At 36.5% G+C, this 25,994-nt stretch overlaps 4 protein-coding genes across 6 annotated transcripts; 2 read left to right on the top strand and 2 right to left on the bottom strand.

Moving 5' to 3' along the window:
• Window positions 1–474: 474 nt before the first annotated feature.
• Window positions 475–6,206, top strand: LOC149380090 (putative transcriptional regulator SLK2). Its single transcript, XM_089602259.1, has 10 exons — window positions 475–606; window positions 1,383–2,408; window positions 2,815–2,946; window positions 3,130–3,178; window positions 3,427–3,641; window positions 3,729–3,797; window positions 3,897–3,997; window positions 4,316–4,409; window positions 4,492–4,561; window positions 5,037–6,206. The coding sequence occupies exons 2-10, from the start codon at window positions 1,494–1,496 to the stop codon at window positions 5,876–5,878; spliced, it is 2,487 nt and encodes an 828-aa protein (XP_089458385.1). The 5' UTR covers window positions 475–606; window positions 1,383–1,493; the 3' UTR covers window positions 5,879–6,206.
• Window positions 6,207–6,426: 220 nt separating this feature from the next.
• Window positions 6,427–8,840, bottom strand: LOC149380089 (F-box protein At4g00755-like). The gene is made up of 7 exons (XM_089602260.1): window positions 8,635–8,840; window positions 8,220–8,378; window positions 7,735–8,130; window positions 7,470–7,639; window positions 7,271–7,389; window positions 6,983–7,139; window positions 6,427–6,666 (listed from the first exon to the last, which is right to left on the bottom strand). Exons 2-7 carry the CDS (start codon window positions 8,335–8,337, stop codon window positions 6,652–6,654), a joined length of 975 nt encoding a protein of 324 aa, XP_089458386.1. The 5' UTR covers window positions 8,338–8,378; window positions 8,635–8,840; the 3' UTR covers window positions 6,427–6,651.
• A 2,280-nt stretch (window positions 8,841–11,120) lies between these two features.
• Window positions 11,121–14,523, bottom strand: PP2-A14 (phloem protein 2-A14). Its single transcript, XM_089604541.1, has 3 exons — window positions 13,808–14,523; window positions 13,149–13,267; window positions 11,121–11,664 (listed from the first exon to the last, which is right to left on the bottom strand). Exons 1-3 carry the CDS (start codon window positions 14,162–14,164, stop codon window positions 11,241–11,243), a joined length of 900 nt encoding a protein of 299 aa, XP_089460667.1. The 5' UTR covers window positions 14,165–14,523; the 3' UTR covers window positions 11,121–11,240.
• Window positions 14,524–21,584: 7,061 nt separating this feature from the next.
• LOC149380087 (F-box/LRR-repeat protein At3g48880-like) lies at window positions 21,585–25,162 on the top strand. 3 transcript variants are annotated; one of them, XR_016294177.1, is made up of 5 exons: window positions 21,585–21,730; window positions 22,014–22,055; window positions 22,508–22,900; window positions 23,966–24,697; window positions 24,768–25,162. XR_016294177.1 is itself a non-coding variant. In XM_089603280.1 (4 exons), the coding sequence occupies exons 3-4, from the start codon at window positions 22,542–22,544 to the stop codon at window positions 24,522–24,524; spliced, it is 918 nt and encodes a 305-aa protein (XP_089459406.1). In that variant the 5' UTR covers window positions 21,585–21,730; window positions 22,014–22,055; window positions 22,508–22,541; the 3' UTR covers window positions 24,525–25,162. The 3 variants fall into 3 exon arrangements, 1 of the variants encoding a protein (XP_089459406.1); XM_089603280.1 differs by having other exon boundaries at window positions 23,966–25,162; XR_016294178.1 differs by lacking the exon at window positions 22,014–22,055 and having other exon boundaries at window positions 21,591–21,730.
• Window positions 25,163–25,994: the final 832 nt, after the last annotated feature.

The raw sequence follows: 25,994 nt of genomic DNA, 5'->3' as shown, positions 1-25,994 counted from the left end.
AAGCCACCAACCTTCTCCAACCACTATTGCCAAGTAGAAGGTTTGCCATCGAGGTGAAGCTTCATGCTCCGTTCAACAATGGCAATGAAATTAAAAATTACTCTTTCAAGTAAAACGTGATACGCACCTCCATAGCTCGCAACAAATGATCGAGTTCTTCAATCTCCATTTTATGGATGGAATGCAGTGTCAATGAAAACCTCAAGTGATACGATAGAGTACCTTTTGAGTCGGTACAAAACTCCAAAGGACAAAAATGTTATTCCATTTATGATTGCTATTTGTTTAATTCTTTAGGCATATTTTACACAAATTGAATTAATAAAATAAATATAAATATATAGAAATATTTGGGTCCAAATTTACAAAAGTTATTTTCCTAATTTGGGCTTGGTATTAGCCCATATTCGAAGAAGCTATCGAGCCCACTTTCCGTATCATATATATGATATACATTTCTCTCTCCATAAAGAATTCCTATTTCCTAATTTGTCGAAAATTGTAAGAAAGAGACAGAGAGAGAGAGAGAGAGAAGAGAGAGAGAGAGAAAATAAAAATAAAAAAAGCGAAGAGTTCGCTTTTCTTTCACAGTTCCGAACTTCCATGGTCAGTAATCTTACACATTTCCTAATTAATTTAGTTTTATGTCGTTTCAATCTAGTTTCGTTGTTAATAATTTCTTAGACTGCCTTGATTGAATCCCTCCACTGCCAAAAAAATTAAAAAAAGCTTACGTTTTTTTCATTGGGTTTTCATTTGAGTTTTTTTTTTCTTCTTCTAATTCTCATTCGTAAAAACTTGATCTATCCGGTTTTATTGTTAATATTAGCTTGTATTAGTGTCGGTCTTGCAATTAAACTGCGATTCTCTTCCCCTTTTTCTCGGCAATATCTTGTCGAAAATCGAGCTGCTTCGACTTCGATCTTTGACTGCGATTATTGATTACTGATGTTAATTTTCGGACTTAAAAGTTGCATTCTTTTGTATGAGTAACAGATTAGGATGCCCAATTAGCGTTTCGATTGTCGAGAATCGAGGTCTAGGCTCTTTTTTCAAATGATAGTCTAATGTGCGTTAAGTAGACGAGTGAGAAATTAGGGTTTTCTGGGTTCTACTGGGAATTTCAGATTTTGATACCTCTAGCCTTGTTTTTTTTCGCTGATGCCGGTGTGGTTTCTGACATTCTAGGACTACATGGTTTTTTTCGTACATAGATTATGTCGTTCTGGCGCTAAATGGTCTGTTACTTCTAGCATATTCTAGATCCATCTGATAACACTTGTTGAAAGCTCTGTACAAGTAATTCGGTGAACTCGAACTAGAGGATAGAGAAATAATAGTAATTTTTTTATGCTAATTTTTGCTTCTGTATTGCTATTCAGCGGCATTGTTAAAAAAGAAAAGAAAAAAGAAAACACACCACAGAGAGTATTATTGAAGGCGTGGCTCTGGGGAGCTATTTAGAGTCTGGCGGTGAAGGAGCTCTGCCTCCCATGGTGCCGTCCCGGGTGGCTGGGGGTCTAACGCAGTCGTCGTCCTCGAGCTCCGGAATCTTCTTCCAAGGAGACTCCTCGTCCTCCTTCGCCAACTCGTCCAATTCGTTCCCGGGACCCACCACCGGGCGGTCGAACCTGGGCCCGGTCTCCGCCAGCGGGGACATGAACAACGCCGTCCTGAACAGCGTCGCGAACTCCGGCCCCAGCGTCGGCGCGAGCTCCCTCGTCACCGACGCAAACTCGTCCTTATCCGGCGGCGGACCCCACCTCCAACGAAGCGCCAGCATCAACAACAACAACAACAACAACAACAACGAGTCTTCGTATTTATGCTTGCCCGCTTCCCCGATGTCGTTCTCCTCCAACAACATAAGCATCTCCGGCTCGTCGGTCATGGACGGCCACCACCAAAACCAAAACCAAAACCAAAACCTGAACCACCACCACCACCAGCAGCAGCAAGGGGCGTCGACCGCCACGTCACTCCCGACGCCCCAGGGAGGAGGCTCGCTTCGGCTTCCGGTGGGGTCGCCGTACCTTCAGGACCCGGTGCAGAAGAAGCCGAGGCTGGACGTGAAGCAAGAGGACATAATGCAGCAGCAGGTGTTGCAGCAGATCTTGCAGAGGCAGGACAGCATGCAGTTTCAGGGACGGAATCCGCAGATTCAGGCGTTGCTACAGCAGCAGCGCATGCGGCAGCAGCAGCAGCACATGCTGCAGTCGATCCCGCAGCTCCAGCGGGCCCACCACATGCAGCAGCAGCAGCACCACCACCTCAGGCAGCAGCAGCAGCAGCAGCAGATGCAAATGCAGCAGCCCGCGTCTCCCGCCGCCATGAAGCGCCCTTTCGACGGCGGCGTATGCGCCCGCCGCCTCATGCAATATTTGTATCATCAGCGCCAAAGACCCCCCGTGAGTTCTCTCAATCGTTTCTCCGTTTTTAGTTATATCGTAAGGCCGATTCTTGGGACCTTACCAGTCTCCCGGTCGATAATGCCAGGACCTCGTTCAATTTCGTTGGGTTCAACCGGGATTTTTTTAACAATAAACTGAATAACTGATGGGACATATGTGATCGATTTTAGAATGCAAAGTATAATGTAGCATCTCAATAAAACCAAAGGGATATGGATGGGTAATATTTTCCCTACAATTAATTATCTCATTGCACTCAACTACACTATTAGGATTTCGTTGGCGCCAGATTCCCCGAATGAGTTTGCATATTGTTTCTTCTAAGTGGCGAAGGTTTACTTAATGCGTTTGTTGATTGTTGAAGGAATGAAACGGTTTGCTTACGAAATACATTTATTGGCAGGATAACACGATTGCCTATTGGAGGAAGTTCGTGGCGGAGTATTACTCTCCTCGGGCCAAGAAAAGGTGGTGCTTATCTTTATATGAAAATGTCGGGCATCATGCGCTCGGTGTTTTCCCTCAGGCTGCTATGGTAACTTATTTTTCTGTGCTCTGGCTTCTATGCTGTTTTACTGCTAGAAGATTAGTCTGCTCAATTTATATATACCTGAAAAAGGGATTACTCTGTGTTATAAAATTCGATCTTAATTCCTCCTCTGCTGTCATATGCTAAAGGTTTTTACGCGTGTGCATTTTTTTTTTTTTTTGGATTCAGGACGCATGGCAGTGTGACCTTTGTGGCTCTAAATCTGGAAGAGGGTTCGGTAAGAGATTTGACTAGCTAAATAAATTTATGCTTACTTGTTATTATCCTAAACTGCAAGAACAAAAATTCACACAATGGTATAAGATAGAAAAGAAAAGAGTGTCCTGGCTCCTGATCAAAGTATTTCACCAAACAGAAGGAGGTTTTCTATCATAACATAGATTGATAGTTCATCGTTCAGAGATTTTTCATCATGTATCACCGATGCATCTCTGTGACCACTATTATGCTGTCGTCTTTTTGCAGAGGCGACTTCAGAAGTTCTCCCCAGACTTAACGAGATCAAATTTGGAAGCGGGGTTATCGATGAGCTTTTATTTTTGGACTTGCCACGCGAATCTAGATCTCCTTCTGGAATAATGATGTTGGAGTACGCAAAAGCGGTGCAAGAAAGTGTGTACGAGCAACTTCGCGTTGTCCGCGAGGGTCAACTTCGCATTATATTCACACAAGATTTAAAGGTCTGTATTCTTATTACCTTTTTGAGGTCAATTCATTTCAAATCCTATGAAGGGTAATCACACAACGTCATTTATATACTTCTCCAGATTTTATCGTGGGAATTTTGTGCACGTCGCCACGAAGAGCTTCTTCCCCGTAGGTTGGTTGCACCGCAGGTATTATTGTCAAGCTATTTTCCTGTATTTGATATACGAGTTTATAGCTTGGAAAAGATCTCGCTTAACTTGGAGTTGTCTTTTTTATTATGTTTACAGGTAAACCAGCTAGTTCAGGTTGCACAGAAGTGTCAAAGCACGATTACTGAGAGTGGGTCTGAAGGCGTTTCTCAGCAAGATCTACAAACAAACAGCAATATGTAAGTTAAAAATAAAAAAAATATATATATTATAAAATCTTACTATCAGTCATTTCAATGTCTTTATTGAATGATTGTCTCGCCACCCTGAGAGCTGTCTGGAAAGTTGAATCCGAAAAAGAATTAGTGCAACTGAAGAACCATTCACACACTATCCATATGCACGATCAGTGCATTTTTTTTTTTCAAAACCGTGAGTGACTAGGCCTTCCTTTATGTACCCAGGAAGTTTAAGCTCTACAAGGCTATGTAGTGTTGCATTGAAAATTTGGTTCCTCGCATGAAGCAGTAGATTTATTTTTCTTTTTCTTCTTTTAGGGTACTTTCTGCCGGGCGACAACTGGCGAAGAGTTTGGAGTTGCAGTCTCTGAATGACTTGGGTTTCTCCAAAAGATACGTGAGGTGTTTGCAGGTACAACAAAGTTTAGATGTGAAATCAGAAACTAGAGTGCCATTCATGTCGAGGTTCTTATGATATTTGATTCTGTCAACAGATCTCCGAGGTCGTTAATAGCATGAAAGATTTGATAGATTTCTGCCGAGAGCACAAAGCAGGGCCTATCGGTAAGTATCTATTTGGCTAATGAAGACTCGACTATAATATATAAGACTTTGTAGATGTATAGCCATATGAAAAGTCAAGTTTTGCTATATAGCCAACCTTTGGTAAATTTTAAGTAAATGACCACGAGATTTTATTAACAAAGCAAAAAAAAAACGTTAATAGTTGTAAATATTCGTTAATAATTGTAAATAATCATATCAGATTCCAAGGGCATAAATGGAATGTTAAAAACGTCCAAACAATGACACATCACCAAAATGATTATTTACTTAAAAAATTACAAATTGTTGGCTATTTAACAAATCTCCAAATCTTTGGGTCGTGATTTTTGTATGTACGGGTAATCAAGTAGTAAAACTCCACAAATCAGGCTGAAACTGCACTTTTTATTCTTCTTCGTCTTCTAATCATCGAATAATTCTGGATTCAGTCAATCGAAGCTTGAGATGTTTGTACATTGTATATTTGCATTAGATGGATTGAAGAATTATCCTCGGCATTCGAGCGCGGCGAAGCTCCAGATGCAAAAGATGCAGGAAATGGAGCAGCTAGCGAACGCCCAAGGAATACCGACCGACCGAAACACGCTCAACAAGCTCATGGCATTGCATCCGGGGATGAACAGCAATCAAATGGGCGGCAACAACAACAACCACCACATCGTCGGAAACAACCGCGGAGGAGCTCTGAGCGGCCCGGCACAGGCCGCTCTGGCCTTGACCAACTACCAGAACCTCCACCACATGAGGCAGAACTCGATGCCGAACTCGAACTCGGCGGCTCTCCAACAACAAGAGGCCTCTTCTTCGTTCAACAACAACCCGAGCCAAAGCCCGTCGTCGTCGAGCTTCCAAATGCCCGGCGGGTCATCGATGCACTCGAGCCCCCACCACGCGACACATCACCAGCACCAACAGCAACAGAGATCGATGAGCGCGAACGCGATGCTTCAACATCACAGCCCTCAGACGAGCCAAGGGAACAACCACCACCAGGCACTTCAGCACCAGATGATCCAGCAGCTCTTGCAGGAGATTTCCTCCGGCGGCGGAGGAGGACCTTCTCATTCGGGGCCCGCCAACTCTCAAAATGGGATGGGCTTTGCGGGCCCGGCCCAATCGGGAGGGAACAACAACGGGCCTCCCAGCAGGAGTAATAGTTTCAAGAGCGCTTCGAACAGCGAGGCGCACCAAAGAGCGCCGCCGGATTTGCCGCAGAGCCTTCATCTGCAGGACGATATCACTCAGGAGTTCACCGAGAACGGGTTTTTCGGCGGCGATATGGACGAGAGTATGGGATATGGCTGGAAAGCCTAACTAACAACCACAACAACAATGGAAAACCCATTTAAGAAGAAGGGGATATGTACAGGTCAATTATCATTTGAGATAGTTGTTTTCATTGGCTCCCTCTCTTTTTTTTTTTCTTTTTTTTTTAAGTATGGAATTTGTTGGTGACACACGGGTTCACTTGTGTACTTTTTTTTTAAGTAGTTCGGTAGGCTCATTGTTGAGCAATATTTTCTTGTTGGTCCCTTTACTTGAGGCTTTCATGTGTCCCCTCTCTCCTAGTCAGTCTTGCAAGTGTAATCTTATATCGGACTAAAACAGATTTCGTATTTTTAACATGATTACATGTTTGACATATTGTGCCCTCTGTTCCTCTTTCATTCTTTCTCCACTTACTCTCCCTCGTCTCGCTTTTGTAACCCCTTTTTTCATTTTTAATATTTGTAATAAATAAAAAAAAGTTTAGTGAGTTGACTGATTGCTAATGCGCACATATTCTCTAGATTTTGTACCCTCTTTTACCAGTCAGTGGACCAACCACAAACCAATCTGTTTAATCCTGATTTTGGCACGTCTAAACTAAAACAGGTCCTTCGAGGAGAACTTGGTAAAACAACAAATAACAAACAAATTAGAACACAAATGTCTCAGAAATCTTCGTTGAATACACAATGAGCGAATCGAACCAGTTATTGCACAATCGATCTTACACTGAATACATAGTGAACATAGATATTCATGAAAAAATGTATCGCCACAACCAACCTCTGCGCCAATGACATCGACGCTGATGAGTGATGTTACTCGAAGCCTTCCTGGATTTTGGAACCATTGTGTATCAATTTCATAATAAAAATAATAATTCATGTAGTTAAAAGAAAAATAAAGCCAAAGGCTTCGACGCAAAATTTCAGAGTCCTACCAATTACATGAACAAAATCCGCGATGTTACTTATTTTATTTATCATCACTATTGTACTATTATACGACTCGGACACTTGGACAAAGACCTTAGAAGAACTAAGAATTCTCGTCCTCATATTCGTCCTTGCCGTGAAAAAACGGAGGTACAGAAATGATAGAACTCACAAATCTCGAAAGCATCGAACGCAAACGAGACGACTCACCCACCTCTCTCATCGGAGAACCCTCCGAAGAAGAAGAAGAAGAAGACGACGCAGAAGGCGTCTCGGGGTGGTATTTCAAGCTGCACTTTCCCGTGGGACCCGCCATTTCCACCTCGAACGGCGGCATGAGCGGCCGACCCACCACCTGAACTTGAGCGATGCTGTTCCACCACAGTCGAGAGATCTCGTCACAATCGAGATCACCATCGATCAAAGAGTAGATAATATATATATATATATATATAGAGAGAGAGAGAGAGAGAGAGAGAGAGAACTGAGGGTTGGTTTTTACCAGATGTAAAACAAGCCGTCGATGTCTTGTCTCTGCTGTCTCCCCAAGAGCTCGACCATCAAAAGCCCTCCGATGCACAGAGCCGGCTCCGGAAGCTCGAACTTTTGCAGAACGCTCTCCTAATTTTATATCGAAATAGAAGTGAAAAATAAAAGCCGGCAATGCTTAAACGACACTCAGATAAGATTGTTAAACCAACCTGGGCGACTGGGAACGCAGGCGAAGCGTACGTCCAAACGAACCTATCGTCGTGAGCCACGAAACCTTTCTCCGCGGACGCGCTCTCGAGAGCCTCCGGGTCTCTGACGTGCCCCATTCTGAAGCGGACGGCCTTGCACGAATATATCGGAAACCCGAACTGAAAATACGCTGATACCCGATCCAATCCAGTTACACTTTACATAGTCAATAAATAAGCAGAAAATAATAATGATAATAATGATAAGAGTTTCACTACTCTAAACCTTGGAATGGTTGGAGATGGATTTCGGTGACGAAACACAGCCCCGAGGCCAACTTGTAGAGGAGCGTCTCGGGAACGTCGGGATCGCTCTCGCCGCCGCTGGACCAGTACGAAGATCCTCCGTCGTCCAGCGCCTCCAACGTGTGGTGAACGCTCTCTATCGGGTAATTGTCGGTGCTCGATGCACTTATGGCCTCCGAAACGCAGTCGTTTCGGAGCACCGGCGAGAGCCCCCGAGCCATGAAGGAGTATATTCGGTTGTTCCACTTCAGAGACTCCCATGGATCTCTAGCTTTGGAAGCCTCTATCGCGTTGTTCGACTCGATGCTGGGAACGGATCTCCGTATTTCAGGGAACCTCTGTAAGCAGAGCTGTCTACAAAGCCCGTTTTCAATCACTGCAAAAAAGAATTCGACTTTTGATGTTTTGTATCACTGAAGAACAAAAAAAAAAAAAAAACGACTATCAAATTTTTTTTTTTTTTACCAAACTGGTGCCAAAGCTTTGAGACAGAGGAAACACGGACAAGATCAGCTGGGTCATCCAAATACGTGAGAATCTTCGCCGATAGATCATTTCCGAGCCAATACACGAAGTTAGGCATCTTCAAGGAGATTTCGATGCTTCTTCAAAAGGCCAGATTCGCTACGATATACAAAAACCAGCCAAACGTGAGAGACGCGATGGTAAGTTAAAACCTAAACGCCAAAAAAACATGAACTTTTGTCCGAATTGAAATGCAATATCATCAGCCACAGAAACGTATAAGAGATTCCGTTTATGTTCATCAACACCATATATGTCGGTGAAAAGCCATATAAAAAAAAGGAAAAGAGAAACCGAGCTATTAAGCAAAAATCAATCGAATCTATCTTTCAAAGGGACTAAATAAAGTTTATACCTTTGAATAATGTTGAGAGAACAGAGAAGTAGAGTTTTCTGGAATTTGAGTTGGGGCTGAAATTAACGGTTCGGTGACTAAAGCTTTTGCTTTTTGGACAGAAGTGAATGTGATTTATTTTGTGGAAAAAAAACCCGTAAAAAGTAGAGAGAAAGCGGAAACAAGTCGACACTGACATAGGTTATCTATTCTATTCTATGATTTCTATCCTGTACTCCTTTATTTATTTTTTGAAGTTGGGAATAAAATTTACGCGTTAAATATATTAAATTAGGACAAAATCCTTGTCATTATCTTTTTTTGTTCAATGTTATGGATGCGGTGTATCGTCATTTTTTTTTAATGGAAAATTCATTCGCAACAGATCAAGGCATTACAATCAAGTATTTTGATGGAAAATTTTTGGTAAATAATTATATAAAAAACAACGCATAAAAGAATACATCAAGGGTTGACATTTGTCACCTTACCAAAGAGTTGAAATAAAATATTTATAAGAAAATTCCATTATTTTCTATACAAAAAATTCAAAGTTCATAGATAAACGAGCACACAAACAGCTCTTTAAAATCATAAATGCTTTTCAGCCCGAGTACGATTCGCACGACTCTCCATCAAAGTATTAAACACAAAAAACAAATTACCACGTATCAATGAATGTGTGGATCGTTAGAGCTCGTGACCCGTGATAAATAGCATCTCTCCTTTAAAATACATCTATTGTTGATAGAGCGATTGAAACCAAAACTCCCATTTGATGAGTATTTAAAGTTTAAATCAACTTCGTGTATAATTTTTTTTTTCTAACATAGATAATTGTCCTGAATTTCAAAATTAGGGGTTTCAACATGATCCAACTCTTGAAAAATCGAATCGATTTGTAATTTCCCTGAAACATAGCCATCTTTAAAAAATACACGAGAAATAAATATAACATAAATAAATGACCACACGAGTAAACAAATTAACAAATCAAAGCTATATGTCTTTTAAGAGCAACTATGATCCTCGTCTCTCTTCCAATGACCGAGGGCGAGCTTACTAGGGGATACTTGCATTGCGAAGCTCAGCCTTGGAAAATAAGAGACTTATCAACTAGGTTGAAACATACAAAGAAGTCAAATAGATGAGAAGAAATTTGAGGGAGAGGTAAGAAAAGTCGCGACGAACGTAGTCTTTTCATAGTGTCTATAATAATATGTAAATGTCCGGTTTATAAGTTAAGATAAAAAATAGTTTGAGTTATGCTCGAAGTTGGAATGTGAAATCACTAAACGTGATATGAGATGATTGTTCAACTATAAGTTATGACAACTAGTTGAACAACGGATTGTTTATGGACGATCAAATAAACTATAGAATCAAACAAGCAATGAACAAAGAAAGCAATAAAAGAACACAAAGATTTGGTAACTCTATTCGGTGATAAAGCACACATACTCAGGAGGATTGATACGTCCGGAGGTGAAAAACAATTTACTAATTTTCAATCAAAGGTATAAGGACTTAGGAACGCCTAACTTATTCGTTTCTACAATATATTGCAATATAAACTCCTTTTATATCTGAGACTCCTTCTCTTTTCAACGCAATCCTCTTCCGAAGATTAACACAACACGTTAATGCAAAATACACACTCGTAGACTATGTACAAATAAAGGACAGCTATAGCAAGCAATCTTGAACCTATTGTCGATGAAGATCTCCAAGGCAGAGAGAGTGGCTCAAGATTAAGGTCGGCATGATTTGACAAAAAAAAAGTAACAAACTTAATTTCAACCCTACGAGAGTTTTATTGGTTTGCACCGAATCTTCCGTGAATCTGTATTATCATAAACTAAATATCCGATAATACCTATCCATAAATAACTGAATTGAAAACATAATATTTTCAGATATATTAGTGCAAAATATTTTAAGTGATCAGGGTCTTGAACAAATTATTGCAGCTTGTCTTGAACAATTTTACACTTGTTTTGTCAAACTTAAAACCATGGCACATAGAATCCAACAAGATGATTAAAAGTCAAGTGCACTACCAAAAAAAGTAAGGACAAGCAGGTGATTAAAAATAGATAAGTCGCTCTGCTTTTTATTTTCATTTAAATTTAATATAAGTTGGTGGTCCATCACAGCGGTTGTTGCTTCATTAAAAATTAATTAATTTCAAAGAGAGCATAATTGGAGCTCTTAAGCATAAATCTTCCAAAATTAATGTAAAACATAAGACTATTGATCGTAAATGGTTTGGATTAATTCAAGATGTAACAAAATAGTTACAACTTACAATTAAACTCGCCACTTCTGTTATTGTGTGTGAGAGTGTGAGTAATGAGTTCATTCCTCATAAGTGTAGAAAATATCTTTATTAAGTTTATAAGACTTTACTGTAATTTTTGGTTAAATGGTTACAGTAGTATAAGCATTTGTACAATAATAATAAAACGCAATATATATAGAAAAAAAAAAAAATTCGACAGTCCATGTCAATGGAAAGACTTCAATAAATAAATAAATAAATAATTCAATAGAAATAGATCTTCACATTTCATTCAGTTGCTTTAGATGAATTAAAGAGAGTGTATATCATGCCATGTCAATTATCATCATGTATAACCTAAAAGCTTTTCACTAAACTCCTTTGGGCAAATGAACACAGAATCTAAGGACAGACCACCTTTGGTGTGAGTACAATCAATCTGGGCCATTAAGAAGTTGATCTTCATCGCCGCGTTGGTGTTTTCAGCGACGAACTCACCCACACGGTAATAAAACCAATTCCCGGGCTCACGCAAGTAAAACTCCTTCTCCGATTTCTGACCGTTGGATGTTGATAATTGGAACCGGACGGGCTTGGTGTCCCAGCCGTGGACTTGGTCAACGTTGCAAACTCTTCTTCCGAACCTCCTTGAAGCTTTGCCCAATTGCAACCGGAAATAAAGGCTATACTTCCCCGGTGGGAATTCGAATTCCAACTCTCCCGATACTTCGACCCACCAAATTTGTTGAAGATAAGCTACTATTTGAAATCTGTTAATAATGCAAACATAACAAGGTTTATTTTGTGTATAATTCGTTCACGTACCTAAGGCAATGCATATATTGAGATCTCTTGTCACCAATTAATTATTTCAAATGTAAACAGATGATTTTAATCTTTGTATTATAACAAGATTTTTTTGGACTTTCAAAATTTTAGATTTTCTTCATTTTATATATATAAATATATATCTTTTTTAATTTTTTTTAGCAGTAACAATAGTTTATTATTCCGCCAGTTTCTGTTTTAAACAAATATTTTGATGTGTACTAAATACAAAACTAACTTTTAAACTTACTTTTAAACTTATATCGAAGTTTCATCAAGTTTTTAAGAATAAATATCTCATTAAAACCAAAATTACATATTATATTATACTTTCATGTTTATTTGATTTTCTTTAAATAAATAATAGTATCACTATCATATGCATATGAAAACTAACTCTATGCTTAAAGTGTGTGTGAAGTTTCATAAAAATACGAGAATGAAATTATTCAAAAGGCTAGAGACATCAATAAGAATTGGAAATTAAATACAAGAATTATATTTTAGAAGTACAATATTTCTAATATAATGACGGTTACAATTCTTTTTTGTCAAATCATAAATAGTTACTTAAATTATTTTATTCATAAACATAAAAAAAATAATTATTTACAATTTGATAAACACTATTTTTACAATAAAATTCTAGAAGCGCCATTCTTACGATTAATTTTAAAAATGCACTATCACATCTAATTTTCACATAAAAATGCATTCATGTGTATACACTATAATTTTTTAAATGTAACTAGTTATTCATAAATTTAGAGACTATATATACATATAACTATTCTTTCTTATATATATATATATATATATATATATATTCTCTTTTGAGCGTGTCAAGATAACCAAAGAAGATGTCTCTGAATACATGGATTTCACATATACACAAGGCATCTACGAAGCAAATAGATAAGACCAAAGAATTGATTCAATTCTGTGCCAAGTTGCTGCTTAATTAATTTAAGAGGATAAGATCGATCATTAGACTTTGCTAAAATATAAAAAATTTTAGGTCCCCCACCTTGAAGATGTTTATTTTTTTTTAGTCTATTATATGCCAATATTTTGAATTGATTGATGGAAAATTATTATAATGTGTAACAATAATCATATATAGAGAAACAAATCATTGCAATAGTGCGATATCATGAAAATGAAAAGAGACCCAAGTAATGAATTATAAATTATGGGGGTGCCAAAAAAAAAAAAAGACCAAGTAAACCGAGCCGGCATACTTTGAAAAATAAATTCTTAGTCAAAGTTCAAAAGTTCAAACAATGAATTATCAATCATAGGAAACTAGATTAGGGTATGCAATGAAAGAAAACAAACACCAAATTAATGAAAAATCACGCATTATTTGTTTCTTTTTCTTATTATTTCCCAATTATTTATCAATTAAAGAAAGAAAACACTTTACCTTGACTCCTCGGTTGGAACGTAATTCCAATATCTTCGATCGTCGATCCCAGTTATTCTCAGTGCCTTTGAAGATATCGACAAAAACACTCTCCCACTTTTCTTATCCAACCATACTTCCTATGGGCGATATTTAATAAAGAAAAAAAACACCAACATCAATTCATTTCCTCGCTATCAAATGCAACAAATAAATAAATACTATTGCGCAAAAAGAAAATGTCACTATCGCTTTCACCTTACTAGTACTGATGCTTTTTATACCGAGGTAATTAAGGGCTAGCCCCTCGATTTCTTTTTAAAATTATTTATTACTATTTTTAATTTATTCATTATAGCCCCCAAATAAATAATTATTCCGACGATAAAAAATTAATCACAAAACCAGTTTTTTAATCAACGGGTAAAAAATAACCTATAAAGATTTTGTAATTTTTTTGTATTATAAAAAGTCATTTAAGGTTACGGCTCATAATCAAATCTGTTAACCTCTAACCAGAAAATCAGTCAACGGTTAGCTTTTTAAAAATAAAAAAAAAAAAAAAAAAACCCTTTTTCGGCTACCGTATGTTAACGATTTTGCACGTCACTAACTAATAATTCTTTAATCAAGAGATCTATTAACATGACTAAACAAAAAAATTGTAAGAATTGCCTTACCTTGGAACCATTGTCAAAGCGATTGGATTGGCACAGCTTGGCGTATATCTCTTTCTTGATAGGCTTATGATCATCACGTGATGATGATATTGAATCCGATCGAAGAACTTGGTCCACAAGAAACTTGTGGTTCGAAGGCAATTTCGACTCCCAAACCGAATCATCCAAAGAAGCGCCGTGAAAAGTCCGGCTCAGCATCGCCAGCTTGCAAATCTCCGGCGGGTCCAAGTGGCTGAGGATCAAAGAGACGCAGTTCTCCGGCAAGTCGCCGAGACCCGGCGATGACGTGGCAACAGCAACGGTGCTTGAACTTCCATTTCTTACAAAGGTGGCAAAAGAAGAGAAACTTGTCCCCATGAAAAAAAACAATGTAATATATAGGGGCAAAGTTGTTGTTGCTTTAAAAAAAAAAATTGATTTGAGGAATTAAGAGAAGGGTTTATTAAGAGGGTTTAATGATGACTTTGGGGTATAGAAGGAGGAGATAAAGAACATGAAGAGGAGAAATATTGGAGAAAAGAACCATTTTTTTAGTAGATGATCATAAGAAATGAAATCGAATAGGAGTGGAAAAGTATATAGGCAGTCTCATTCTGTGGGTTAAAAGAAAAAAAAAAAAGTAATATGAAAGTAAGGATCTGCCCAAGAACGTGTCTATGAGTGTGCATAGAATATCTATTTTTTGTTGACCCTTTCCATTTTGGGTTGGGAAAATAGTACCACCACTTTTTTTTCTTTTTCATTTTTCATTTTTGGTTCCATTAGTTATAGGGAAAATAACAAATTTATACCCTGTATTTTAGTGAAATGTCGAGTTTAACCCTCGGTTTTCAAAAATGTCGAGTTCATACCCTCTGTTTAACTAAAATGACGAAATTATACCCTCTGTTTAACTAAAATGACGAAATTATACCCTGAAATAGACAACAGTGTCACGAATATTCTTTTTATTGACTTTTCATTGACGTTGACTATAATATTTATATATAAACACCAATTATCTTTATTCATTCGCGCCATATATGTAATTTATTTAAAAACTAAAAAATAAACAACAGTGTATTAATCGTGAAGAACACAGAAAGAGGCAAATGGGTAAACATCGATAGTTGATAGTCATCAAAATCGCATATTCGAACAGAGAATCCAGGATTTAGAGTTACAATTCGAACACGGAATGAAGTCATTTCTTAGGAGGTATGAGATTTATTATTTAATTTCAATTTAAGGGCTATTTTTATTTCAAAATTGAGAATTTGGAAGTTAGGGCACTGATTTAGATTTGATTTGATTTTTCTTATATAAGAGTTAATATCAATGAAAGAGAGATTTATGCCGCTGTTATTCATTTCAGGGTATAATTTCATCATTTTAGTTAAACAGATGATATAATTTCGTCATTTTAGTTAAACAGAGGGTATGAACTCGACATTTTTGAAAACCGAGGGTTAAACTCGACATTTCACTAAAACACATGGTATAAATGTGTTATTTTCCTTTAGTTATATCGTGGTATATACATTTTGAGATTGTTATTTAGTAAATATTTGGTACATAATCCATCCACGTATTTACATTCTTAAATTGACGTAAATACCTCATTTTTTTTATTTCAATGAAAAAGTAAATCAAGAACGTCACGTTTTTACCAAATATTTACAAAACGTTGCCTATATAGAAATCCCAAAAATTAAAGCCGATGACTAATTACATACACATATATAGTCTAGATAATAACCTCTAGACACAAACCTTACATATTCTAATTCAATGGTTATAAAACCAAATAAATAAATAAATAAACATAATCACAAAAATGAATAATGATAACCTCTAAGAAAATAAAACCACCAAATAATGAAAATTAAAAACTAGAGGTTATAAAACAAGTAAAAAAAACATCCAAATTTGTTGATAAATGCATTGGTCTTTTTTCACATTAGATGTTTGAGATGTCCTTATCATATTTTCTTTTCAAAAGAAAATTCTTCTAAACAAGTAAACCATATTATTTGATTAGTAAACCATATTATTTGATATGGTAAAATTTAGTACAAGTGCTTTGTCAAAGAGACTCTAGATATTTAAGTTTTAAGGGTTCAAGAAATCAAAAGATTTTGGATCTTTGATAGGCGACTTGTTTGACATGGGCACCGCCATTATATTGGTGGCTTGAATACAACCGATTGTGAGATATATTTAAAAATGTCATAAAATATTGATTTGATATATTTATACCTCATAAATTTAGATATATTTATGAGGATGTCGTTGTAAATAAGTAAGTGTTATTATATTAAAGTTGTTGCATTTGTATTATGCATTTTTAAATATATCGTAATCATATTTTTCGATTATGTATTTATTACTAAATTATCCCATTGTGAGATAAATTTTTAATTTTTATAAAAATAAGGGATATTTTAGCAATACATAGATAGCTTGATGTATGATTGAGTATTTGAAAATGTGGGGATGGAGGTGGTCTTTGACTAAAATTCAAGGGATATAGTTCAAATTTGAGAGAGAGAGAGCATGAAATGCCATGCATTATAATTTAACATGCCCGCGCACGATCACATATTAAATTACAGAGAAATTGATGTTGGTGAATCGAGCGCGTATCAGACACGAACAATCGTTCTGATGCTACTCGTTTGAGATGATTCCACCATATAACCATATTAATGCGGAAAAATAATTAATTACGCTGATCATAAGCTAATTAAATTATGGTTATAATTAACAAGATCTAGTTATGTTTAATTAATTTAATTCACGAGAGCATATTTATCAAGCAACCGATTTGAACGAAAAACGAATACTTACATTGATTTTCGGTTCAGCTACAGAACGCTCCTAAACCAATCGCGTACTCCTTGCGTCGTCTTGATGAAGGACTCGAGGATGACACCTTAGTCTTCCGAAACGTAATCTCCGAGACGAATAAGAAAGATGAGTGGGCACAGTCTTTATCTCACTAGATCACGAAACTAGGTGTTTCGAGATCTCTCTCTCTTATTTTACTAAGAATGGAAACGAATTTCCGAGGGGAGGGAGAGGCAGATGCACGGCTAAGGGAGGCTAGTGATGCACGAAATTTTCACAAAAAAAAAATTGCTTATTTTTGTCTTCTCCTGAACCCCTATTTATAGTAGTAAAATGAGATATTCATGGAATCTTCCAGAATATTTTATTTCCTTTTATTGCGTTCACACTAGAGGATTTAATCTAGGCCATTGGATCTCAACAAGTGAATTATACTTTTTCTCTCATCCATCAGATCAATATCTATGAGATATTATTCTCTATTTAAATAGAGAATATATTATTTAGTGAGAGAATAAAGGAGAATATATTATTTCCCTTTAAATATATTCTCATATATTCTCCTAAATACTTTCCTTTAAATAAAGAGAAAATATAGGACAATATCTTAGATTATTCTCTCTCATTTATTTAAACAACTAAAGAGAAAATATTGGTAAATACCAATATTATAAAAATCGGTTTTTAGGCACACGGCCAAGGGGATTTGCGCAACTCCCATGTCAAAATTCCCAAATCCGATTTTCATATTTTGTGCAAGGCTCAATTGCTTAAAACCCAATTAATTATTTATTTACTTGGTCCTACAATAAACAAATAATTAATAATTGTTTATTTACTTGATCAAACAATAAATAAACAATTCTACCATAAATATTTATTTAATTATGTGAATACCCGTTTTCCATAATTAATGCTGTCAATCACAATTACAGCAAGTGAGATTAATAATGATAAACATTATTATACGAAAGTTCTTATCCGCCTTTATCAGAGCCGAATCGGGGACTATGGACCTAGTAATAGAAGCTTAACAAATCCGATGAAAAAGACGAAATAGTCATTTCTCTTTTTCCATCGATTCGTTTAATCTTGCTCAAATACTCCACCTTGTAAGCCAAGACTGAACTCTCCTTTATACTAGAATTATATTTACTCATCGTGACGAGTGTCCATTGATATAGTCAGTTCGTGATCAAGATCCTCCAGGTTGAACCCGTTATACTTCTCTTGGTACATATCAGCCCTAGGCATTGTTGCTTCCCCAGCGAAAGATTCTTTCGAACATTACTTACTTCGAAAGTGCTAGCAATCTATCGGTTCTGGAATCAACCCTTAGGTGAGTGAACATTAACCTTCTTTCAGGAAGGCTGGATTCCGTATCTGTAAATCACTTCCCACTCGAATTATGCTCTGAGAAAACTCCTAAGACATAAGCTGTGATTAGCATGAATAGCCTTTTAGCGAATGAGTCAAAGAGCTCAGTAACATAACCCAGTGTCCATGATCACTTCAGGATTTAGATCAAGTCTCACTGTGACCATCATAGTGACCTCGGTTAGTGTGTCATAACAGTCATTAAACGACACATCTACACCAAGACATGTCCAAGTCGTACACTTACCACAAGTGTAGAATGCTCCCACATAGTGATCAGCCTTCACCTATGTGTTCCACATATATGAATTTAGATATAGCTTTCCAGGCGTATATCAGTCATCGATCTCGTTTTAGCTCACCGTCCGAACTCAGGTGCCCAACACGTGACTCAGTTTAATACAGAGGCTATGGAAGATAATTGTTATTGATTCTAATTGTACGTGTAGAACTCAACCCACTAATCATATAATGCTAATAAAGTAATCTTATTATCGAATTTAGTAATCATTTATTCATTATCTTCAAGTGGACAATATTATTCCTAACAATTGACACATCTGTTACTATTTGATAACTCATTTATCATTTTTCACCAAAATACTAATTTGGACAATTCTACTAGTAAGCCAAATAAGCAAATATTTTTCGCCATCTCCCTATTTTTTTCTTTCTCTCATTTCTCCTTTTTTCACGCTTCTTCTCGTTTCCCTTTTCTCTCTTTTTTTGTCGGCGTGTCAGCTCAAGCGGCCTCCGACGACATGCGCGCGTCGAAGGCGGTGAGGGAGATGGCCTGGGATTCTGATGACGCGATTTCAACTCCTTCAGCAGCCATTGTTCCACCTCTCATCTCCGCTTATGCCATTTTTATTCCATCTCCGATGCTCGTACATTTTTACTCTCTCTATCTCTCTATGTCTCTCTTTGTGAAATATGTTTTCATAATCTGAATCGCTAGGGTTTGGTTTTTTTTTTGTTTAGGAAGAGAGATGCTGCGATATCTGCAGGGTCGAGATCGTTGACGAAACTGTGGTCTTGAATCTCCATATATTCAAGAAGAGCACGGCTTTCCTTCTCGGCAACAAGGTTCGACTAATCAATTCTCTATTATTCGATTTGCTTCACCGTGTTCATCGAGAAAGACTTGCCTTGGCCTTGTTTAGTGTCTTCAGATAGATTGTTGGTTTTACGTTATTGATTTGGTTCTTCATTTATCGTTTAATAGTTGAATCAATGGAATTTTTTATTTTGTAGAATCTCTGGTTGTTTTGTTGCATAGAAACTTATAAGTTTTTTTTATTTATTTTGTTTCTGAAAGTAATCAGAGTGTGCTTGTGATTAATATATTTATTTTCATTTTGACATTTTGAGTGAATGTGGATGAGGTCAGGGGAAGATCTATTTTAGTACTTGAAGAGAGAAGAGAAAAATTGATCTAATAGTCTAGACTTTTTTGTCCCTCGTATCTTCTCTTGTAGTGTATATAGAATTGACCAAATATTGAGTTTGATTGTGTAACTCACCGGGTTATCTGGTTTTGTTACATAAAATTATAAAACTCAAAATTTGGATATACAAACTTGTATTTGAGTTTTACATAGCTTGTAATGTCTCTATGAAGCTATATTAGTGAATTTTTGAAGGTAATGACTTAAATTTGCAAGAGAATGCCCAAAATTTTTTTAAAAAATTACATTTTTGCCCTCGTGATAGAAATAGTCAAGTAAAATGGTAGAAAAATTATGAAAATAATTTTATTAGAGTTTGGCATCAATATGAGGTAGACTGAAAATTTTGAGATCATACTAAGAAGGTTCGGACTACTTTAAGAGAAAATAGTTTTTCCAAACACAAGGTTCGAAAAATTCTGAAATATTATCAAACAAGCTTAGAAAATTATGAAAATTTCCCAGAACCTTATATTATATGTTAAGATACTAAAAAATGGAGAAAATTATTTTAGCACAATTTTCAAGGAGATTTCGGAGGGATTTTTTGCAAATTTTGTGAGTATCAGATGTACATGTTGAGTTGTCATCTAGAGGGCTTTAGGTTATTGTGTTGTCAGAAGGAATACAAGGGACTAAAATGAAAAGTTACTAAGACTTTTGAATAAATTGTTTGGGAAGAAGGACCTTTTCGGTTATTCTCTGTGTATGAATAGATTTTATTACTATTTTTCTTAGAATCTAGATTCTCTGAGCTTTCTAAGAAACTAAAGAGCAAGTTGATTCGATGAGTATTGAAATAGATATGATTTTTTGAAGTTGTGTTTCCATAACTATTTTGGACTGAAATGCATGTCCGTCTTTGTGTCACTACATTAATCTCGGTAAGTACGGTATTTGACGATATTCTTCGACGGTAACGGTATTTTCAACGGTGTACAGTTTTCATTTTCCATTTTCCATTTCTGAATTTCACGGTATTCCTGTTACTTACTTCGGATACCAATAAAATCTGAGTTTTGAAATGACGACGGTAATGATAACGATATTTTGATAATTGGTCAAAACTCAAAAAAGTATTTTTTGTCTAAAATAAGAATAAAAATCTATTTTTAGATATTTATAAAGTAAAAAGTCTTGATATTTTATTAACTTTCAAGTTATAATGATATTTCTATTCTCAATGGCGTCTAACCTATTCATCTTCTCTTCTGTGGCTATGCGATATATTATTATATCCCATTGTTTTAATTATTTATTTAATAAATTCCTTATTAAGGGTAGCGTGTATGGAAAAGGCTAATGATGATACATTGGGAAGTGTAATCTATATTATAAATTATTAACATAGAGAAAGGTAATGATTAATTCATACCTACTGCCAAATGGTATCGTCTAAATTCTCACGTCAGCTTGGAAAAAATATATATTTTTTCCTTAATTGAGTTTTTTAAATATAAATTATATACAATATTAAACATTGTGTCAATCCCAAAATATTAATTCTAATTATTATTGAATTACTCCATAAATATACAAAGTAATGAATTCAAAAACATGAAGCAAAATTAACCATCCATCTCATTAAATAAGCTTATGGTTAGTTTATTTTGTTATTTTACCAAATTAGTTTATATTCAATATGAAAATTTTTAACTCATTTTATCGATGCTATTTATTTTCTTTGCATATTCTCTTTTATGTGTTTTTTCAATATTTTTATTGCATTATTACATATATGTTAGAATACAAAGTTCAATAATACATTTTATTTTATAATTGTAGGAAAGGTAACAAAGAATTCATAGAGTCAATCAATTTAGTTTATTTTTGTATGCTCTAATTATATTGACTCTACAAATTTGTATTGCGTGATTTCAAACTTAGTAGTTTGTTTAATTTGTTGTGCTATTGTATACTGCTTGTAAACATATATCTCAAAAATTAATATATAAAGGACCAAAGTAAAACAAGAAAGAATACTGGCTATGTTTGTCATATAAAAAAAAACAAAAAAAAAAAACTAGCTACTCGTCGCAGGAACAATATGAAGGCCACCTTTTTTTTTTTTTTTTTTTTTTTTTTTTTTCCGCTTCCCTTTTATGTATGAATATAATATATTTTTCTTTTTTTAATGATTTGTTTTTTCAAGACTTTTGAATAACTATGCACCCACGGTGACCCACCTCGTTTGAGTTCTTCCGCAAAACTGACCGATTTTGAGCTCTGCACGAGAGCCGATATGGATTTCTGGCAATATCTAGTCAAGGTACGGACTTTATGTTCGCACATTGCAGAAATCTGTATATAAAATGTGTGTGTGTGTATATATATATATATATATATATATTATGCCTAAGTTTGGTTTTTTTTTGCTAAAGATCAATCCCTAGGGTAATATTAGGTATATAGTATATATACACTGAATGTTCTTGTGTGATCATTCTAGAATTTCCGTTTCTTTTCTTCGTCTCCATCTCGGTCCTCTACTTTGTTTTATTTCCATAATAAGATAAAGATTTTGCTATATAATGAATTGTTCTCTCACGCAGTTTTACGCCCAAACCATTTGCTTTAACGCCGCCCTATTCAAGGTTTCGTCTATCTCTCTCGTTATCATCGTTTTTTCCTCTATTTCTTACAGATAACTCCATTGCCAAAAGAATTAAGCGTTGCTCTCTTTCTCTGTGTGGGTTGTTTTTCTTGATCTGTAGCATCATTATGAACATTGATCATCAATCGAGCTTAAATCTCGCCTTTTGAAAAGTTTGATTATTTGTGATTGATTGGAATTGAATCACATCATGTGCTTACGATCTTTAGAATTTTTTTTTTTTTTTTTTAAATGTAAAAATGAACTAAACCACCAGACTATTTGTGCTCCGTGGCAACGAATAACCTAATGAAATCAAGCGAATTTGGGGTCAATTGCATTCTGACTCTCATAAAGTCATCAAACTGTTTGATTTCATTTCGCGACTCATTATCAGTATAGAGGAAAGCTTAATCAGGGCTAGTCTTTTTATGTTTGATTTGATCTTTGCAGCCATTTTTGAGGAGCGTGGTAGAGATCCGGGGACATGGAAGGGGATCGGCCGCTGAAGCGCAACTGGCAAGAAATGGACGAGGACTTGTTGTGGGTGATCGTGAAGTACTTTAAATCATCGGAGCTTTGCTGGGGATTTCCTCAGGTGTGCACTTCGTGGCGGTCGGTCAGCTGTGACCCCAATCTTTGGAAGACTCTCGACCTCTCGATGGTGCGATCGAACTTCATCAAGACCTCGGCCGAGCCTTATGTGTACGTCGACAGGCCGTCCGATAAGGCACTCACCCGGGTCTTGAAGCTCTCCTTGAGTCTTAGCCGAGGCAATGTTACGACGCTCGTCTTTCATTTGGAGACGTACGTGAAGGACGATCAGCTCATTTACGCGGCTGAGAGGTAATATGTTTACATAACGATATCTTAGATCAATATGTTCAAGGAAAACTAGAAATGATAATAGATTACTTACTGATGTGTTTAGAAACTTCGAAGGGGAAAACGATGGGAAAATGAAATTCGAGGGAGATAAAGAAAGCTTACGGTGTATGAGATCGGGGAAAATGAGATCTCTGTTAGGATATAAATAAATAAAGGATTCGCTTCGTAATAAATAGTTACTAGGTTGAATGTAGAGTTGCTAGAGTATAAATAAAACTTATTAGGGTAAAAGAAAGGACATGTTAATCGTAACGGAATGCGGGGAGGAATATATAACATTTTGAAAGACAGCGAACTTTCGCAGCTATCTTTGTATACTGTTTATCCCATTTACTATTTGTAAAAAGGAGTGAGCTTCATAACAATCTCACACGCTTGCTAATATCCTTGTATTTTGGTTCTAAATGGTAAAAATGAGTAGTCTTCATAACGGAACGCTTGCTAATAGCCTTGTATTTATTATTTTGGTTGCATGTTTAAACAGTTGCATAGTTGCACGTGTGTTGGATAGGGAAAATGAAAGCTATTAGGGTAGAAGAAACGGCACGTGAATAGTTGTGAGAGGATTTAAATTCCTTTTTTCGGGAGATAGCGAACCTCTCGAAAGTCTGCCAACTATCTTTGTTTACAGTCATCCTAGTAGAAGCTTTACCTTATTTTAATCTATTTAGTTTCTTCTAAAAATAATAATCTGTGCATACCGTTATCTATTTTCTGTTAGTAAATACGAGCGAGTTTCATAACGATCTCTCATGCTTGTGAATTTCCTTGTATACCGGTTCTAAGCAAAGATTAGGGTTACATAAGAGTAGATTCCTTCCTAATGTGTGTAGAAAATTAAAAAAAAAGTGCACATGCACGTGCGTTAGATAGGGTAAATGAGATCTCACACTAATGCGAATCTCCTTGTATTTTGATTCTCAACGCTATTTACTGACAACCCATAAATGTATATATGTTTTTTTCCTCTCGAATTTCCCAGGTTTCCGACCCTAACCGTCGTCATGGTCCTTTTTTTTTCAGGTGCCCGCGTCTCAAACGCCTCGTTCTTCCGGCTTGGAACCGAATCAAAAGCACAGGGATGAGCAAAGCGACCGAGGCCTGGAAGGACCTCGAGTCCCTGACGATCGCAAGCATCAAGGACCTATCTCAGCTGTTGTCCGAGATAAACCGGAACTGCAAGAAGTTCCGCGAGCTCAAGATCATGGGACCGTGCAACGAGGCCTGCGCGGAGGCTCTGGTGAAGCACCTTCCGGGCCTCAAGGTCCTGAGCCTGCGGTGCTGCCTGCTCGAGAAGGAGGCCCTGATCAGGATCCTCTGCGGCCTGAAAAGCCTCGAGACCCTCAACATATCGCACTGCCGACTCTACGAGGTCGTCCCGCGGCCCGTCCAGAAGATGGCCTTCGTGGGCCTCGACGCTTGGATCGTCGGTCGGGCCTCGAAGCTGCCCGTTTTCCTCATGTGCGCGAAAAGGTCGTGCTTGATGTGCCGGCGCACCAAGGACGACGAGGGGCTCGTGAGGTGGTACAAGTACGAGGAAGGGCTGTGGAGGAAGGACGAGATTGGCTCGCTCGCTGTTTGATCGGATTGAGGATTTCGAGATTCCTTAAAAAAAAACGATTGTTACCCTTTATTTTATTTTTTTTCCTTCTAGGAAAACTTACCTACACAGAGGCCAGATTAGTCTGGATTTGTTTTTTGTTTTTTTTTCTCGGGCGCGGACTGAGCCGGAGACGATGTTTGATGAAAAATAAGGTTTGTGACCTAGTTTTAATCTGGTTTTTCTTTGATGGTTGGTGATATTATTGATATTGTGTCGTCGCAGATTGTTGGATCACCTCGGCTGAGTCGCGGACTAGGGGGCTCTATTTAAGACGTTTAGAAAAAAGCGCACTTGTGCGTGTGTGTGGTCCGATATTACAATATGCTAAGCATCAACTCAATTAATTAAGATCAGGTAAGAAATAAATAAGATATTCTATGATGGTTCTTCTATATAGTGAAAAACTTCAATGCTCTCATAAATCATGGCCAATCATTCCCAAGTATATAAGCTATGTTTTTAAGGTCAGAGGTGGAACAGTTTCTTAGCTCATCTGAAAAAGAGAAAAGTAGGAGAATTAGACCACAAAGGCAGACACAAATTGCGGGTCGTGATACATTTATCAGTGTCATGAAGATTTTTTTTTTTGGTATGGGCAAGTTTGTTTTCAAATCGAAGTTTTTTTGTGTCATGAAGGATGCATAAAAATCTACCATCATAAAAGAATGAGAAACATGTTTTTTCCTTGAGAAACATCTTATTTTTTCATAGAACTAAAACCATTTTTGGTAAGCGAATTCTACAGTTTTTGGAAATTTTAGCGGCAAGTTTGTCGTCAAATCAATGCCGCCTTTTCAATTTTCTCTTCCACATCTACCACATGACAAAAGGCAAATAAGAGTTACATTACAAACCTTTGATGTTCACTTCGATATACTGAGTTACGAGATGACTTCTTGTAGATGTTGTTTTGTCTTATCAATAGGCTTTGTGTATGAAAATCTATCTTTAGTTTCAACGGAGATTTTCGCGATTGAAGAAAGACCCTAGGCCTAGATTAATTAATTAGATTAAATATGAGTTATATTACAAGCCTTTGATGTTCACTCCAAATGCTGTTCTACTTTAATTAATTAGATTAACCAACTCCACAAATCGCAATAACAAATAAAATAACCATAAAATCAAATATATCTTGTTCTTTACGTATTTGTTCATAAGCTTCAATTCGCAGCCCTATCTTTTCTTCTTCAACGTCTTCAACCCTCGAGTGTCGGTTCGATCTCTTATTAACGTATTTTACTTCTTCAACCTAAATTTAGTCATTCTGGGTTTATCTATCGATAGAAGTCTTACATTTGGAAGATATAAGTTTTATTGGGACAAGTCATGGGGTTGAACCGGAATTTGTGGATGTGTTTTTTGTGGGGGTGGGGGATTCTACAAAATGTGGTACACTTCTTTAAAAAGACATTTGAAATAAATAGTAATTAGTAAGTTAAGTTATAA

This window comes from Urtica dioica, chromosome 12, assembly GCF_054948205.1.
Source record: "Urtica dioica subsp. dioica isolate 48M chromosome 12, U.dioica_male_clone48M_v1_H2, whole genome shotgun sequence".
Lineage (NCBI taxonomy): Eukaryota > Viridiplantae > Streptophyta > Magnoliopsida > Rosales > Urticaceae > Urtica > Urtica dioica.
The sequence above is the reverse complement of the archived record's forward strand: the minus strand, read 5'-3'. Positions and strand labels throughout refer to the sequence as shown.